Source organism: Lynx canadensis, chromosome D3 (assembly GCF_007474595.2).
Source record: "Lynx canadensis isolate LIC74 chromosome D3, mLynCan4.pri.v2, whole genome shotgun sequence".
Taxonomy (NCBI): domain Eukaryota; kingdom Metazoa; phylum Chordata; class Mammalia; order Carnivora; family Felidae; genus Lynx; species Lynx canadensis.
Genome location: NC_044314.2, coordinates 37,094,423 through 37,113,685, shown reverse-complemented (window position 1 = coordinate 37,113,685; position 19,263 = coordinate 37,094,423). Strand labels below are relative to the sequence as shown.

Here is a 19,263-nt window from a genome sequence, read left to right as displayed (position 1 = left end):
CCCTGGAGGCTGGTCTCATGGCTGGGGTGAGGGCTGGTTCTGTGGGCTGGGCTCATTTCTCCGAGCCCACCCTGTGGATCTGCGAAGGAAAAGGGGTCAACAAAAAAAGAAAACATAGCACCGCTGTAGCATTCATATTTTGCTTTGAGGGCAAAAATTTAAAGGCAGAATATGGGTGTTAACAGGGGGCAAGCATACGCAAGAATGTGCTTCTATGTGCAGAGGGCCCTTACCTAGTTCAGTCCTACCAGAACATCTCCACACTAGAGTTAGCTCATCGCTGGGGGAGGGGACAAACTCTTCCAGGGGCCAGTCTGCATCTCCCAGAATCCTCTCATCCTTGCCTCTCCTCCTGGCTGAGGTTTTTCACTTCAGGGTACAGCTAATATTTTGAACCATTTCATAAGAATAGTTCAAGTGGCAAAGATAAGAATTGTTCAAGTGGCAAAGAACTCTTATTTAGTTTGGAGTAGTTTCTAACTTGAGTTTCTTTTGTTGTCATTAAATATTGTATATACTAGATCCCAACCAACCACGAACTGGATTTTATTTCAAAAGAGAGAGGAAGTCCCGGAATACAAACAAATGCAGTTCCAGATATAATATTTGATCCTGCAGAGTACTGTGGCCCCAGCTCTTGGGTGGCTGGCCTGGGTTCAGTACTGAGGGAGGTGGGTGGCCAGAGCAATGACCGACCTTGGGCAGCCCAGCTTGGAGAGGCTTGGGGACTTTTTGCCTTTCTCTCTCCACCTCCCAGTAGGAGCACCCAGCCTGCCTTTGGCTTTGGATAGGCCTCGTCTGGTCACTCCCAGAGGGAGCATGTCTGTCTGGCCTTGTTGTCAAGGACAGCTATCAGGGACACGGCCCTCCCTTTGGTTCTGAGGGAGGCTCCAGGGAGCAGCCAGAAGGTGTTTCTCCTGCCACAGCCCTGGGTAGACCAAGAAGCTGACCCATAGTGCTTCTGAAACTTCGGTCCATCTTTTGAGGGATCTGTGGGTTGGTATTGTGTGTGGCTCTGGGTAAATGCCTTCCCTGATGTATTTCTTTTAAACTTTATAATGATCCCTTGAGATTGGTATTGACCCCAATTTATACTTGAGCAAAGTGAGACTCTAGAAAGGGAGTCCTTGTGCTCAGGAAATCCTGCCTCAGGCACACACCACGTATTAGTGTTGGCCATTTTGTTTTCCTGGGTTAGTTTTCTTCTACAAAACCATTTCTGATTTATCCCTGAGGAATGAGTCACTCTGAATGACTTATTTCCCTTTTATTCTAGGCTGGTCACGTCTGTGGAGACGATGTGGACCTCATAGATGGGCATCCTACAGGATCTGTGAGGATTTCTTTTGGATATATGTCTATACTTGAGGATGCTCAGGCCTTTCTCAGGTTCATCATAGCAATGCAACTGCACCAGTGTGATGGCCAGCCTCTTCCTCAGACCACCCCTGGGGAGGTGGGAGCCCCATCAGAGAGCGAGGCTCAGGACGCTGTGCCTGCCACCGTGGACAGATGTAGTTCCTCACCTCAGGAAGATGCTCCCACAGACTCTGGGGTTTCCAACGACTTGCCTACCACTGTGGCTGCAGTGGGTTTGCGCCCACCTCTGCCGATGGCCACCAGAACCCAGCAGACCCCTTCAGAGAAAGCAGCAGGAGTCCTGGATGGGGGCTTTGGGCCACGTGTCATCACCAACCTTTACCTCTACCCGATTAAATCCTGTGCTGCATTTGAGGTAAGGGTTTTAATGGCAGCACAGAGACTGCTTTTTTGTTTGTTTGTTTGTTTGTTTACTTTATGACATTGTTTTGATAAAGTGAAGAAAAAAGTACAGAAAGCAAAGCATGCAGAAAATCAAAATAATATTCAGAGTATTGTGACATATGAAGAGTAGTTCTCCTGCCTCTCTTGGTTTGGGCTGACTTTTGAACATGGCTCTGCTTAGGACCCCTGAGAGGCCCTGTTTCTGAATGGTGGATACCTAGTTACTCTGCATAATTATGGACGTAAGTTTCACCGAGTGTATGTGCTGGTTCCCTGCGGAAGCATTTTACCTGCTTTGTTTGGTTCCATCTTTGAAACAGTAATATGTGGGGCGCCTGAGTGGCTCAGTCGCTGGAGCGTCTGACTTCGGCTCAGGTCATGATCTCACGGTTCGTGGGTTCGAGCCCCACATCAGGCTCTGTGCTGATGGCTCAGAGCCTGGAGCCTGCCTCGGATTCTGTGTGTGTGTGTGTGTGTGTGTGTGTGTGTGTGTGTCTGTCCCTCCTCTGTTCATGTTCTGTCTCTCTCTGAAAACAAATAAAATATTTTTTAAAAAGTTAAAAAAAATAAAACAACAATTTGCAGTGTGTGGTAATGTCATCTCCATTTAATAGATATGGAGCCTGAGGGCTATTGAGGTTAGGTACTTTGCCTAGTAACCAATGATAGAGTAAAGATTTTAGCCCAGGTCTGCTGATTCCTTGGGTCAATGCTTTTATGTGACTTGTTCTGCTCAACCCTCCCTGTGGATATGAACTACATTATGTCTTGAGACTGACCAGTCAGTCCTGATACCCCTCTATGGCCAAACCGAGGCTATCTTCCTATAATCTGAGTGTGTCCCAAGTCCCAGGCAAAGGTCTCAGACTCCTGAGGCTCTGGGATAACAGGCTTGCTGGTTCCTAGTCAGAGATATCATGGTCATGGCTGTTTGTGGCCTGCCTTTCAGGGTGGCCCCATGGGAGCCTGTGCTCTAAGGAGACCATAAACAGGCAAGTTCACCTTCACTCTCTAATGGAGGAGGATGTGGAGTCCATGTTTCCCCTGTGTGTCAGCACTCTTATTTTCACGGACAGGTCATGTTCCATAGGACGGCCACATAGGGGAGATACTCTGGGTGGGAATTAGTGTCCCATTTTACAGATGGGGACACTGATACTCAACAAGGTTTGCTAAAGGTCTTCTATCCATCTGCTCATTCAACAACTGCATACCAAGCACCTGCTACCTGCCAGGCCTTGGGCCAGCACCATTTTGATGAGCAAATGGAAATTGTTCTTCCCTCAGAGAGTGCAACATCTCAGAAGGGAAACAGACACAGGACCAAACACCACCTATGAATAGAATCACACTGGTGATAAGGGCCAACAAGGCAAGACGTGGGGTGTACGAGAGAGTTCTGGTGGATGGATATCTTAGTCCATTCAGGCTGCTCTAGCAAAGTACCATCAACTGTGTGGCTTGTAAACAACAAATATTTATTTCTCATGGTTCTGGAGGCTGAAAATCTAAGATCTAGGTGCTGGCAGTTTTGATGTCCAATGGGGGCTCACCTCTCATTCATAGAGTTTTCTTTTCTTTTTTTTTTTTTTTTTTTTAATGTTTATTTATCTTTGAGAGATAGAGAGACAGAGTACTAGTCGGGGAGAGGCAGAGAGAGAGAGAGGGACACAGTATCTGAAGGAGGCTCCAGGCTTTGAGCTGTCAGCACAGAGCCTGATGCAGGGCTCGAACTCACAAACCGTGAGATCATGACCTGCACTGAATTCAGACGCTTAACCGACTGAGCCATCCAGGCGCCCCTCATAGAGTTTTCTCACTGTGTCTTCATGTGGCAGAGCTCTCTGGGGCCTCTTTTATAAGACCTTTAATCACATGACAGCTCCACCCTCATGACCTCGTCACCTCCCAAGTCCTCCTAACCACCCATGTGATGGTATTATCTGAGGTTTCCTTATGATTTCTGTATTTTGGGCAGAAATTCTGTAAGAGTCATACTATGCTTTCTCAGTGCATCCCAGAAGGAGACATACTGTTGATTTGTTCCAATGCTGGTGACTTAACTTTTATCACTTGCTTAACGTGGGATCTGCCAGGTTTCTCAACTATTAAGTTCATTAATAAATAATTAACCAATGTTTATGGAGGGATAGTTTGAGAACATGTAAATACCCTGTTCCTTGTCAAACTTTTATTCACTAGATTTAGCATCTATTGGTGGGCAACCTACATCAGTGCCTAAATCAGTCATTGGTATGATGACTGCAAAATGGTAATTTAAGAAATTCTATCATTCCTTCTAGATTTATCAGTAGGTATTCTATTATAGGATAGACCTTTCTTTCTTCCATATTTACTTCATCATTAATTCTTCTGTCTCTCTTTCTTTTTGTATCTGCATGAACTCATGTATTCTTATTTTGCTCAAAAAGTTACAACTCATCATTATCAGTACTTATTTTTTAATTTATTTTTAAAAATGTTTATTTATTTATTTTGAGAGAGAGAGAGCATGCGCACATGAGCAGGGGAGAGGCAGAGAGAGAGAGAATCCCAATCAGGCATCACATTCAGCACAGAGCCAGACACAGGACTCAATCATGTCCCGTGAGATCATGACCTGAGCTGAAATCAAGTGTTGGATGCCTGAGCCACCCAGGTGCTCATCAATATTTATTGTGATGCTTAAATTGCCACAGACTTGGCCACTAGGAGCTCCTTCAAGTCAGATCCTGTGTCCTTTGATATGCCCCCATCATTCTTTGAGCATTCCCTTACTTTCTGGTGCAACAATAGCTTCTAGACTCACTCTGTATTTCCCCTGCCTGAGAAATGGAGTTGACAATTTCATCAAGGCACTTCACTTCTTATATTAGACAATAAATGATGCTGAGAAACATATATTTGGTTGCTAGGTCTGATTCTTGCTTCTGGGATGTTATTACTCCCAAGCCCTCTCAGTGTACAGAGCTTAGAAATATTTGCTGCTGTGACAAATTATCGTAAACTTTTAACAGGACTTATCTGCTGAGATTGGGCCCACCTGGATAATCCAGGAAGCTCTCCCCATCTCAGGGTCCTCAGCTTTAATCATGCCTGCAAGTCCCTTTTGCCTAATTCCAGGGATTAGGATGTGAACATGTTTGGGGGTACCATTATTCTGTCTACCACATATATGTATGTGTTAAGACTTTTGGAATACTCTTCATACTTGTGTGTACACACACATCTGTATCTATCTATCTATCTATCTATCTATCTATCTATCTATCTATCTATCCGTCTATCACCTATGTCAGCTAGCCATGCTCCTGATTTCCCACTAACACCTCCACTTTCACTCCAACACCGCAGAGTTTATTCTATCTATCCCCCTTTCCATACTTGCAACCCCTGTGAGAAACCTGGCTTCCATATCTTCAAGAGATGTTTATTTGCTCAACTCCACCTTATGTAACCAAACCCCATCTTACTGGGGTTCCCCTCGCCTTTAGCACGTGCACACTGGCTGAAAGCTTGGCTCAGATGAAGAGGAAGAAAAAAGGAAGAAGGGGGAAGCCAACACATTAAATTTTAAGGTGACAAATTAAAGGATAGAAAATTATAGACTTATTTGAACAAATAGTTGTGAAGAACTGTGAAGAGTCTGAAGCTTACCCTCCTTGTAAACTAACAAGATAGCCTACCACAGTGCCCTCAATGCTGGCAAAAGGCACGAGACTCCTGGTTCAGAGATAAAGGGCTTTATTACTCACAGAACAGCAGGTAGCATTAGCTTCGTGTTCGGGTTCCTTCTCTGTGCCCCCCAAGTCCCAACAGGGGGTACAGAGGGGCCCAGGTGGATGCTGTGCACATGGCTGAGGAACCCCTCGCTCAGGGAACCTGACTTGTTTTCATAATGGGATGCGAGTAAACCTGCCTGGCTGTTTCTCTGGAGGAAGACATTATAATACTGGACTATGAGCAAACCTGTTCTCCTCCCCAGAGGTTATACAAACATCTTCAAAAAGGTAGTCTGGAACAAAAGGGAAATGAGTGTTTCTGCTTGTTACAGCAGGCACACAGCAGAAACGAGAGACCATGGAGAATTGTCTCCAGTAATACATTGTCTTCTAAAAAGTGATTTGTAATTCAAAACATGTTTTCCTATAGAAATAATGATTTAATGATGGTTTCTGGGCTCACCCATAAAGACTTAAATAGACCATAATATTGCTGAGCTCGGGTGTTGTACTAACAGAAGCAGCTACAGTTTATGGACAGAGTATTTGATACACAAGAAAAATTGATGGGAGAGGTAAAGGGATTAACATCTATCGATTATCTGATATATTTTAGTTGCTTTACATTTTATATTTCATTTTAGTTTTTAGCCAATACTATGAGAAATGAGAATAATGTCCATCTTGCCTATGACAAAGCCAAGACTCAGGAAGGTTTGGAAGTTGTTCAAAGTTAATAATGGTTGAGGTGGGATTTAAACCCAGGTCTCAGTCTCCAGAGTACCCCCACCCCCCATTACATGACATTTTCATTTCCTGTATTCTTCCTCCTTGAGTTCTGCACCCTCCCCCTGTGCCAGGCAGCTCTTCTCCTTTACTTTCTGTGGTGCCTCGGTCTTCCCTGATGTCCTCTACTGGAAGACCCACTCCCCAAAATGCTCCTTCATTAAAAATTGCTTCCCTTTCTTCATTACCCGCAAATGAAGTCTTCAGGTTCTTTCGGGTAGCTGAATCTAGTGTTCAGAGGAAAACAATTGCATGAAATTGATTCACAACTGGTTCAAGAATGATTGTCTCTTAACTATTTCACAAGCGTTTTTTCCACCTTCGCCTGTGCTTCTCTTCAGTGGAGAGCTGGCTCCAGAAGAGCCCTCACTTATGGGGCTACTGTGCATGTGCTGTCACATGAGTACTGTTAGCAACTAAGCTGTGGACAAAGCTACTATGAAGACCTGGTCATACTTCAATTAAGTGTCGTGATTTTTCCCCTAATGCCCTTTTTCTGTTCCAGGATCTCATCCAGGATGTCATAGTATATTTAGCGGTCATGTCTCCTTAGGCTTGTATGGGCTGTACCAGTTTCTCAGACTTTCCTTATTCTTGATGACCTTGACAGTTTTGAGAAGTACTGGTCAGGTATTTTTTTAGCATGTCCCTCAGTTTGGGTTTGTCTGATGTCTTTCTCATGATTAGACAGGGGTTATGGGCTTTTTTTGGGGAGGAAGACCACAGAGGTAAAGTGTTATTCTCATCATATCATATATATCATATATCATATCATATAAAACATATCATTAGTACATACTATCAACATGACTTATCACTATTGATGTGAATCCTCATCATCCAGGTTGAGATGATGTTTGCCAAGTTTGTTCACTGTAAAGTTTCTCCTCTACCCCCTTTCCATACTGAACTCTTTGGAAGCAAGTCAGTAAGTATAGCCCACATGTAAGGAGTGGGGAGTTAGGCTCCACCTTCTTGAGCAGGGAGCATCTACATCGATTCTTTGAGGTTCTTCTGTATAGGAGATTTAACTTTTCTTATTTACGTATTTGTGTATTTATTATTTATTCAAGCATTTATTTATTATGGTATCAACTCATGAATATTTATTTTGTATGTTGGGTTATAATCCAATACTACATCATTATTCTTATTTTTGCTCAAATTGTTTTGAGCAGTCTTGGCCAGAGGCATGCTTTCAGTTGACTCCTGCATCCCTTTGCCATACTCCCATCATTCTGTTTTTTGAATACTTCCTTACCTTTCTACCACCACCAGATTCTCCTGATCCAGTCCTAGAATCAACCATTTCTCCAAGGAATCCCAGTTCTTTTATATTGGAGAGTGGTATTAGATTGCAAGATCTATATAGGCAGTGGGTGTAATTTACATTTTAATTTTGTAGAAATATGAAGAATTCGGGAAAACTTATACACTTAAAGTGGATCAACTCAGTGACCACTCCAGTGTAGCCATAATTTGTGCAAGAAATATGTCTGCAGTATCAGGGTATGCCTGTACAGGAATTCAGCACTGTGGAAGGATATACAGAAAGCAGGAGTGATGGAGGCTTATGGGAAGGGGAGCTTGGGGACTGGGTGGGGTGGAGACGTACTTTCTTTTTATTTATTTTTTATTTTTTTTGGGACAGAGAGAGACAGAGCATGAACGGGGGAGGGGCAGAGAGAGAGGGAGACACAGAATCGGAAACAGGCTCCAGGCTCTGAGCCATCAGCACAGAGTCCGACGCGGGGCTGGAACTCACGGACCGCGAGATCGTGACCTGGCTGAAGTCGGACGCTTAACCGACTGCGCCACCCAGGCGCCCCAATACTTTCCATGCACACTTTTGTTCTCTCTGAATGTTGCTCCATGCACACACATTATCCATGTAAAAGACAGCTTGATGGGAATGCAAGCTGGTGCAGCCACTCTGGAAAACAGTATGGAGGTTCCTCAAAAAACTAAAAATAGAACTACCCTACAACCCAGCAATTGCACTGGGATTTAGGTGTGCTGTTTTGAAGGGACACATGCACCCCCATGTTTATAGCAGCACTATCAACCATAACCAAAGTATGGAAAGAGCCCAGATGGCCATCAATGGATGAATGGATAAAGAAAATGTGGTATATATATACAATGGAGGATTACTCGGCAATCAAAAGGAATGAATCTTGCCATTTGCAACTATGTGGATGGAACAAGAGGGTATTATGCTAAGCGAAATTAGTCAGAGAAAGACAAAAATCATATGACTTCACTCATATGAGGACTTTAAGACACAGAACAGATGAACACAAGGGAAGGGAAGCAAAAATAATATAAAAAACAGGGAGGGGGACAAAACAGAAGAGACTCAAAAATACGGAGAACAAACTGAGAGTTACTGGAGGGGTTGTGGGAGGGGGGATGAGCTAAATGGATAAGGGGCACTAAGGAATCTACTCCTGAAATCTTTGTTTCACTATATACTAATTTGAATGTAAATTTTAAAAAATAAAAAATAAAACAAGTTAAAAAAAAAAAAGACAGCTCGAAGAGGAGAAAGGTAAGAAGTGGATCTGGAGGGTGAATGGAAGGTATCTAACTCTCTCATGGTCTCTTTTGCATTGTCTGCTTTGCTTTACTTTCTTTTTTTCCTTCATTTCCTCCTCCAAGAGTATGTCCTGAATTCGTGAAGATTGTCTGTACTTGTGCAGCCACTGTGCAATAATGTGAAGACCATTTTTGAGGAGCCCTGCCCTAAAATACTTACCTTTTTCTTTAGGTGACCAAGTGGCCTATAGGAAGCCAAGGGCTGTTGTATGACCGGAGCTGGATGGTTGTGAATCACAATGGCGTTTGCCTGAGTCAGAAGCAGGAACCCCGGCTCTGCCTGATCCAGCCCTTCATTGACCTGCAGCAAAAGATCATGGTCATCAAAGCCAAAGGTGCGAAAACTGGGTTCGTCTTTACAAATTAACTGTCAAGAGTAGCTTTTCTTCTCCCATGAGAGAAAAATAATAGGTTTTCCTCTGCCAAATATTAAAATAATCCTGAAGGAAGTGAAATGATGTCTGAAAGACAACAAAATGTTTCTGCTCCTTGTGTTTAGAGAAATTTCTGGAGAGAGGTAAAGATCTAATGAATCACTCAAAAAATAAAGAAATATAAAATTTGATTTGTCTTTTTACTTATATTCTCTTTATTTCCATCACCTGTCATGATATGTACTCAAACTTTAATTCTTCCTTGTTGATTTTTTGTTATGAACTATCTAATACATATAAAAGCATAGATCAGCTCTGTGCAATGGAACTTTATTTGATGATGGAAATGTTCAGTATCTATTTAGTCCAGATTGGTAGCCATTAGTTACCTGTGGCTATTGAGCACATGAAATGTGGCTAGTGGGAAATGTATGGTTCAGGAGTTTTTTGGTGTATTCACAATTGCCTCTTCTGAATGTTTCATATCAATGGGATTGCGTTGTATGTGACTGGCTTCTTTCACTTAGCATCATGTTTTTGAGGGTCATCTATGTTGTCGAATAATATTCCATTGCATGGATATACCATTAAAAAAATCCATTTATTAGTTGAAGGATATTTAGATTGTTTCCACTTTTTGGCTATTTGAAATCATGCTGCTGTGAACATTTGTGTACAAGTTTTTGTGTGGACATGTTTTCAATTTTCCTGGGTCTGTACCGAAGGGTAGAATTGCTGGGTCATGTGGGAACTCTGTGTTCAGCATTTCCAAAGTGGCTGCATCACGATTTTATATGCCCACCAGCAATGTATGGTGGTTTTAATTTCTCCACGTCCTCAACACTTATTATTTTCTGTTGCTTTTGTTTTTTAATAGCCATCAGAATGGTGTGTAGTGGTACGTATGTGGCTTTGATTTGCATTTCCTTAATTATTATCTTTTCATGTGTTTATAGGTCATTTGTATATCTTCTTCAGAAAAATATCTATTAAGATTCTTTGCTTGTTTATTTTTGAATTATTGAGTTGTAAGAGTCCTCTATACATTCTGTGTAGAAGTCCCTTTTCAGATCTATGATTTTCAAATATTTTCTCCCATTCTGTAGGTTGTCTTTATACCTTCTGGATGGCTCTTTTACTTTTTTTTAATTTTATTTTTTATTTTTTAAAATTTACATCCAAATTGATTAGCATATAGTGAAACAATGATTTCAGGAGTAGATTCCTTACCCATTTAGCCCATCCCCCCTCCCACAACTCCTCCTGTAACCCTCTGTTTGTTCTCCATATTTATGAGTCTCTTCTGTTTTGTCCCCCTCCCTGTTTTTGTATTATTTTTGCTTCCCTTCCCTTGTGTTCATCTGTTCTGTGTCTTAAAGTCCTCATATGAGTGAAGTCATGTGATTTTTGTCTTTCTCTGACTGACTAATTTCACTTAGCATAATGCCCTCTAGTTCCATCCACGTAGTTGCAAATGGCAAGATTCATTCTTTTTGATTGCTGAGTAATCCTCCATTGTATATATATACCACATCTTCTTTATCCATTCATCCATTGAGGGCCATCTGGGCTCTTTCCATACTTTGGTTATTGTTGATAGTGCTGCTATAAACATGGGAGTGCATGTGTCCCTTCGAAACAGCACCCCTGTATCCCGTGGATAAATGCCTAGTGGTGCAATTGCTGGGTTGTAGGGTAGTTCTATTTTTAGTTTTTTGAGGAACCTCCATACTGTTTTCCAGAGTGGCTGCACCAGCTTGCATTGCCACCAACAATGCAAAACAGATCCTCTTTCTCTGCATCCTCACCAACATCTGTTGTTGCCTGAGTTGTTAATGTTAGCCATTCTGACAGGTGTGAGGTGATATCTCAGTGTGGTTTTGATTTGTATTTCCCTGATGATGAGTGATGTTGAGCATTTTTTCATGTGTCGGTTGGCCATCTGGATGTCTTCTTTGGAGAAGTGTCTATTCATGTCTTTTGCCCTTTTCTTCACTGGATTATTTGTTTTTTGGGTGTTGAATTTGGTAAGTTCTTTATAGATTTTGGATACTAACCCTTTATCTGATACGTCGTTTGCAAATATCTTCTCCCATTCTCTTGGTTGCCTTTTAGTTTTGCTGATTGTTTCCTTTAGTCTGCAGAAGCTTTTTATTTTGATGAGGTCCCAGTAGTTCATTTTTGCTTTTGTTTCCCTTGCCTCTGGAGACGTGTTGGGTAAGAAGTTGCTGCAGCCAAGATCACAGAGGTTTTGCCTGCTTTCTCCTCGAGGATTTTGATGGCTTCCTGTCTTACATTGAGGTCTTTCATCCATTTTGAGCTTATTTTTGTGTATGGTGTAAGAAAGTGGTCCAGGTTCATTCTTCTGCATGTTGCCGTCTGGTTTTCCCAGCACCACTTGCTGAAGAGACTGTCTTTATTCCACTGGATATTCTTTCCTGCTTTGTCAAAGATTAGTTGGCCATATGTTTGTGGGTCCATTTCTGGGTTCTCTATTCTGTTCCATTGATCTGAGTGTCTGTTCTTGTGCCAGTACCATACTGTCTTGATGATTACAGCTTTGTAGTATAGCTTGAGGTCTGGGATTGTGATGCCTCCTGCTTTGGTTTTCTTTTTCAAGATTGCTTTGGCTATTAGAAGTCTTTCCTGGTTCCATACAAATGTTAGGATTATTTGTTCTAGCTCTGTGAAGAATGCTGGTGTTATTTTGATAGGGATTGCATTGAATGTGTAGTTTGCTTTGGGTAGTATCAACATTTTAACAATATATGTTCTTCCTATCTAGGAGCATGGAATCTTTTTCCATTTTTTTGTGTCTTCTTCAATTTCTTTCATAAGCTTTCTATAGTGTTCAGTGTATAGATTTTTCACCTCTTTGGTTAGATTTATTCCTAGGTATTTTATGTTTTTTTTTGTGCAACTGTAAATGGGATCAATTCCTTGATTTCTCTTTCTTTTGCTTCATTGTTGGTGTATAGGAATGCAACCGATTTCTGTGCATTGATTTTATATCCTGCAACTTTGCTGAATTCATGGATCAGTTCTAGCAGTTTTTTGGTGGAATCTTTTGGGTTTTCCATATAGAGTATCATGTCATCTGCAAAGAATGAAAGTTTGACCTCCTCCTGGCCAATTTGGATGCCTTTTAGCTCTTTTACTCTTAATCTGCCTATATCACTATATTTAAAGTGAGTTTCTTGTATCCAGCATACAATTGGCTCGTGCTTTTTTATCCACTTTGACCATCTCTGTATATTTATTGGTGTGTCCTGTTGGGATTTTTATTGCAAAATCACATATTTTGCAGTCATATATTTGTAATCATATTTTGATTGTAGTATCATATATTAATTTCAAAAGAACTTACATCATATAATATCCAGTCTTTTATTTACAGTGTTTCTCTCCATTTAAGACTGTTTTTTTTTTTTAAATTGTTTTTTCAACGTTTATTTATTTTTGGGACAGAGAGAGACAGAGCATGAACGGGGGAGGGGCAGAGAGAGAGGGAGACACAGAATCAGTAACAGGCTCCGAGCCATCAGCCCAGAGCCTGACGCGGGGCTCGAACTCACGGAGTGCGAGATCGTGACCTGGCTGAAGTCGGACGCTTAACCAACTGTGCCACCCAGGCGCCCCCATTTAAGACTTTTTTAATTACTCCAAAATTTAAATATTTTCCAGAAACTTTTACACTTTTTTTGCTATGTAATAGTTTATTGGAATATTTTTAATACTATCTTTTTTCTATTAAATATTTTAATGGCTATCAATGCATATAGAAACACTATTGATTTTTGTATGTTAATGTTTTACCCAGTACTTTTTCTGAATTCTTACTAGTTTTATTAGTTGGTCTGAAGATTTTCTTGCATATTCTGTGTAAATAGGTATATTGTCTTCTAATAATGGTAGTATCATATCTTTCTAATTTTTATTTATCTTCTTTCTGTTTCTTACCTTATTGCTTTGGCTAGGCCTTCTTATATAATGGTGGAGCAGTGATGGAAGATATCCTTCTTTATTACTGATTTGAATAGAATGCCTTCAAAGTTTCAAAAATAAGAATGATGCTTACTGTAGGTTTTTGGTAGATTTGCTTTACCAGGCTAAAGTAGTTCCTTTCTTATTTAGCCAAATGATGACTAGTAGTCAATTCTTATTAAATGCTTTTTCTGCATCTGTTGGTCATCATATTTTTTTCCCTATAGTCTATCAGTGTGATGTCTTACACTAGTAGATTGTCTAGTAGTAAATTATCCTTGGACTCTTGGGGGGAAAAACACTACCTGACAATGATCTTTTGATACATTGATGGATTTGGTTTGCCAATATTTTGTTTAGTATTTTTTTTCTGCCTATTTATTAGTGAGATTGATACATCATCTTCTCTTACTGTGCTTTTCTTATTTAAGTTTAGGTACCCAGGATATTAACTTACAAAAATAATTGAGTAGATTGCTTCTCTTCCTTTCTATTCTCTGAAGCATAAAAATATATATCATGACTAAGTAGGGTTTGTCCCAGAATGTAAAGAATGGGAGAAAGAAAGAAAACAAATACCCAATATCTTCCACTCCAAATCAGCAGCACTTTGTGAGGTGGTGTTGTGCCCCCTCCCACCATATATCAGATACTCTGCTCACTTTCAGGGGACTCCTGCATTGTGGGTGGAGTAAGGACATCCTTTGGCAATGCATGACAGGACAAACTAAATAACAAATAGTAAAACAAGACATTTTAATGGTTTCATGTGTGTGATTTGTCACTCCCAAAGATTTTAGGCATCCAGAGGTCAGGCTTTTTTATTTCTCAGTATCTCTGATCTGAGCATAGGGCTTAGTACATAATGAACTCATTTCCCATGAACTTTGTTGGGGGCCCTTGAGTTCAATTCATGGATGGCTTCCAGACTTTGTGGTCTTAACCAGAGGCCTGCAATGACCTTTAGAAGGCAGCTAAAGGCCAAAGACCCTGTGTGATTTATTTAGAGCCTTGGGTAAGGATGCAAAGAGGCTGAGCACAGGCCTACCATTGGCTGTCCAGGGTGTGCAACTGTCCACATTGTCCCCACTGCTGTGGTTACTTCCTCATAACCAATGCTCCAAGCTTGCTGTACTGCTCTCCCCTGTGTGTGCATACCTCCACTATATCCTTCTCCCATCCATACTCCTTTGACATGACCGCATCTATAATTACTCAGCACAACACATTCCTTCTCTGAACTTTTTGAGCATTCTGGATTAGTTCTTCTGGCTTTCCCCACACAGGGCCAGGAGTGTGAACTGGCTGTGCATGTGTAAGGTGCAGACAAGCAGAGGACGTAGTTCCCTATGGAATTCTAGATACTCAAATCGTTGCATCTCTTTCTTTGTCGTGGTGAAAGCCCTGTTGTGATGGACAGGGCCTGAGCAACAGGCATGATCTGAAGCTTGTGATGCACCAGTTTGCTGTGCTGTGTTGTGCTCTGTGTGATGAGGAAGGACCAAGAGGGGCAGGGACTCAGGCGTGCATGACATGAGCTTGCCTGAGGGACAGTGTGAGCGGTGTGACTGGCAGCCATGCTGAGAGGGCGAGAGGGCACAGGTGAGTCACACAGGAGGAGCTCCTTCTTTGAGTGTCTGCAGAATAGAGGGCACCACACATTCTGCTCAGGTGCCTTGGCTTCCTGCCTTTCCCTATACTCTTAATGGCTCATGGAGGACAAGGAGTGCAGAGTGACAGAGGGCCTGGCAGTTTCAGCCTTTACCAAAGGTCTTTCACACCTTAATGGCATTGGGCTAGTTTCCTCTCATTTCATCCACGTATCTCACTCTGATTTTATTAAAGAATGGATACCACTTTAGCTGACTAATGGGTACATGAGTGTTAACTATTATTCTTTAAACTGTTACATACATATGCTCTATACTCCTTCATACATATGATACATGTAACTAATTTTTAAAAAAGCTTCCCAACCCCACTAACATAGTAACAGTTTTATTTCTGTCTGTCTGTCTGTCTTGTCTACCTATCCATCTATCCATCATGATAACAATGATTGGCGCAGGAATCCAATTGGATGCTGACTCCCAGGAGCTGTTGAGAAATACCGCTCCATGCTGATATCTTTACAGAATGAATCTTCATGCCTGCCTATTTCTAAAGGATGTAAGGGAAAACAATGGCTTTAGTATGTGGAGTCACCCAGAGGTAGAGAAATCTTCTAAGGGATTTATAGTGTCATATAAATATATATATATATATATATATATGTGGATGTGACTGTGGTGGATGTGACTGTGGTGGATGTGACTGTCTGAGTGCAGGGTCTTCCGTAAGAAGGCTGTTTGGTGTACAAGCTATTGTTGGTGATGACCATGCTAAAGAGAATCTCTGTGTTACAAAGAGATTTCCAAGACCTGGCCAATTATTTGATGCAATCAATTTCCAGGGTCATGACAATTCTTGTATACTTTGTGATAATACTTACACTTATATTGTTGTTCTTTTTGCGTGACGGTAAATCTGTCTCTAACCTTTGTTCATTAGGGATGGAGCCTATAGTGGTGCCTCTTGAGGAAAATGGTGAACGGACTCAGATTTGCCAAAGCAAGGTCTGTGCGGACAGGTGAGACTCTGCCACAGGTAAAAATCTCAGGTTCATCTGCAGGGTAGTACAGAGGGGGAAGAGAGCAATGCCCTGTAGATCTGCCCTCAGGTGCACCGCCCCCTCCCATCCAGTCTGCTGCCTATTTCCCCTCATGAACTCCATGCTGACCACACTGCCCCCTGCTGTTGTTCAGACCTACCAAGCACGTTCCCTAGCCATTTAGGGATACCTGCTGTTATTTACAAGGTGCATTCCTGGTTGTACATTTGAGAGGAATGCTGTTTTCTGGCTAATAAAGAGGTAGTTAGGTCTCTTCTCAGATCCATCAGTGCTCAGATGAATGAAAACAGACTTCAGTGCAATCTCTCAAAGCATCGAAGAGAATGTGAAACTAAATGAGGTTTCATTCTACTCTTCCCTTTCTACATACAGACAGGCAGCTATTTGATCCAGGAAAAATTAAGGACATGTCTATCTTGTAATCCCAATGTAGGTTATTAGCAATTTTGCATTGTGGATTCTGGTGATGGGTAGATTTTAGAATAATTTTTAAAAATTTAAATTCTTGGGGCTCCTGGGTGGTCAGTCGGTTGAGCATCTGGCTCTTGATCTCAGCTCAGGTCTTGATCTCAGGGTCAAGCCCCGTGTTGTTCTCCATGCCCAACATGGAGCCTACTTAAAAATTTAAAAGATTGAAACAATTTTTTTGAATAAAAAAATTAAATTCTTGAAATTATACTTAAAAAGTCTCTAATATTACAGAGTTTTTAAAAAACTGGATCAATGAATGCACTTATACTGGTAACTGAGAGGCATGGTGCTCTTTCCACAGACCAGACCTATTATTCCATGTGGTCTGGCCATGAGGGAAAAGATTCGCTGGTGTGTAGTAAAAACCCAGAACATATGTCTGGGTTCAAGGGCTTCTTAAAGCAAAATGTTGCTCTGGAAGCTCTCAAATTCTAAGCTTTGTGGTATTCAGTGGCTACAATGGACATAAACAAGGTCTTTTAAGAGGAACTTCCAAAGCTTCTTATCTGATCTGAAGGCTTCGCATGAGCACCGGACCTTGGGTCTTCCTGTGCTTTGGGGGTATTCGCCTGCAGCTTCCTGAGTGCTCCCTTCTCCCTGGGGCCCGATATTGTATTTACGTTACATTTAGTATTATATTGTATTGTATTGTATCTTACAACTGAAAATATTTTTGCTATTTATATTATTACTTAAAGGAATACTATAGAACATTCACCACCCCTCCCCTTTTCTCCCCCAGGGTAAACACTTATAATTGTGGAGAAAAAATTTCAAGCTGGTTGTCAAGATTTTTTGGCCATCCATGTCAATTGCTCAAACAAAGTTCGAACTTTCAAAGAAGTGCAAAGAAGCGGGTCAAAGGTATCATATTTCTGGTTGGTTCTTAGGGGACAGGAACTTGGGTTTACTCTTGCATACATCAAAATCAGCCCATGATTTATCAGTTCGAGCCCCACATCAGGCTCTTTGCTGTCAGCACAGAGCCTGCTTCAGATCCTCTGTCCTGCTCTCTCTGCCCCTCCCTTTCTTCTCTCTCTCTTTTCCTCTCTCTCAAAAATAAAAATAAACGTTGAAGAAAAAATCAGCCCCTGAAGTGAATTCCCAGGGTGACTTGCTCTTGTGCAGAAAGCAGGGTGGTCCAGAGGACCCACGTGTGGTCTCTAGGATGACCCCGAGGAGGTAGAGGTGGGGTTCCACCCTGCTGTTTTGCCTCTGACAAGTGCTCTGTCTCAGTCTGTCATGTTTAGAAGCACAATTTCATTGGGGTTATATAAAAACACTGGTAGCTTGGGGGCACCTGGGTGGCTCACTCGGTTAAGCATCCGACTTGGGCTCAGGTCATGATCTCACAGTTTGTGAGTTTGAGCCCTGCATCGGGCTCTGTGCTGACAGCTCAGAACCTGGAGCCTGCTTCGGATTCTGTGTCTCCCTCTCTCTCTGCTCCTCCTCTGCTCATGCTCTGTCTCTCCCTGAAAACAAACAAATAAACAAACAAACAAAAAAACATTGGTAGCTTGCTATGTCCTCAGTTTGTATGTGGGAACGAGAAAACCTGGTTGCTGGTCTTGGCTCTGTCACCACATGCCTGAGAACTTGGCCAATGCGGAGCCTCTTGGTGCCCAGACGGGTGTAGACCTCAATGCCTTCGACTTATAAAAATACTGGTGGTTTTTCCTGCCGTAGCTGTTGTGAGCTGAAGGGAGACAGCAGAGAAGAAAGTACAGTAGAACCTTGGTTTGCAAGCATAATTTGTTCTGGAAACAGGCTTGTAATCCAAAGTACTTTTATAGCAAAGTGAATTTCCCCATGAAATAATGGAAACTCAGATGATTTTTTCCACGACCCAAAAATATTCATATAAAAATGATTACAGTACAGTGATATGATACAAAATAATAAAGTAAATACAAAATATAAAGAAAAATTAATCTGTACTTACCTTTAAAAACCTTTGTGACTGGTGTGAGGGAGACAAGAGAGAGGAGGGTTATTGTATAGGACAACTTTCATTATCACTAACAGATGTTGACTACAGTACAGTATTTAAAAAATTTTTTTTCAAACATTTATTTATTTTTGAAGGAGAGAGAGAGAGAGCCTGAGTGGGGGAGGAGCAGAGAGAGAGACACACAGAATCCAAAGCAGGCTCCAGGCTCTGAGCTGTCAGCACAGAGCCCGACATGGGGCTTGAACTCACGAGCTGTGAGATCGTGACCTGAGCAGAAGTTGGACGCTTAACCGACTGAGCCACCCAGGTGCCCCTCCAGTACAGTATTAATGAACTCTTGTCAGATACTATGTTTAATGTTACTGGCAATAAGGCAGCAGAGGAAAAGGTCTATATCTGCAGGCAGCCTGACCTAGAATGAGGCAAAACATTTCTAAGCTTCCTCTTGTATGGAAAGCAAAGGACTGTCCATAGGTGCTTTGAAGTGACAAAAAAATACACTAGTGCCAGCTGTGGGCACCTTCCCACATTCTGAAAAATCACTGATTTCTGCCAAACACTGCAGCTTGAGACTGACCATCCAAGCATGGGACATGATCACCCACAATCCCACAGTGAGAGAGAGAGAGAGAGAGGTTTGCTCATCTTACGGAACACTCAGAGAACAAATTTCTCGCAATCCAAGGTTTTACTGTACTTGGAAGTTAACAGTACCACATGGGAAGAAGAGATCGCTTTCAGGTGTCTGCTCAAGTGCCAGCTTCTCAGGGAAGCCTGCTTGACTGCTCTCCTCAGGACCAGAGCCCCCACCTGAACCTCTGTGGCTCGTTCCCTGTTTTATTTTCTGTGGGGTGCTTTTCGCATCTGATAGACCATGCATTTCACTCAGTTATTCTGTTTATTAGACTGTGATAGATTTTAAGCCCTGGGAGGACGGGGATT

General features: G+C 41.8%; 1 protein-coding gene across 2 annotated transcripts in view; it reads left to right on the top strand.

Moving 5' to 3' along the window:
- Positions 1-19,263, top strand: part of MOCOS (molybdenum cofactor sulfurase) — a 56,641-nt gene that overhangs the window by 22,257 nt on the left and 15,121 nt on the right. For both annotated transcript variants that reach the window (XM_030337020.1, XM_030337019.1), the window contains exons 8-11: positions 1,277-1,735; positions 9,043-9,205; positions 15,779-15,857; positions 17,113-17,234. In XM_030337020.1, the coding sequence (XP_030192880.1) occupies positions 1,277-1,735; positions 9,043-9,205; positions 15,779-15,857; positions 17,113-17,234 (823 nt within the window). The remainder of the gene's footprint in view (positions 1-1,276; positions 1,736-9,042; positions 9,206-15,778; positions 15,858-17,112; positions 17,235-19,263) is intronic.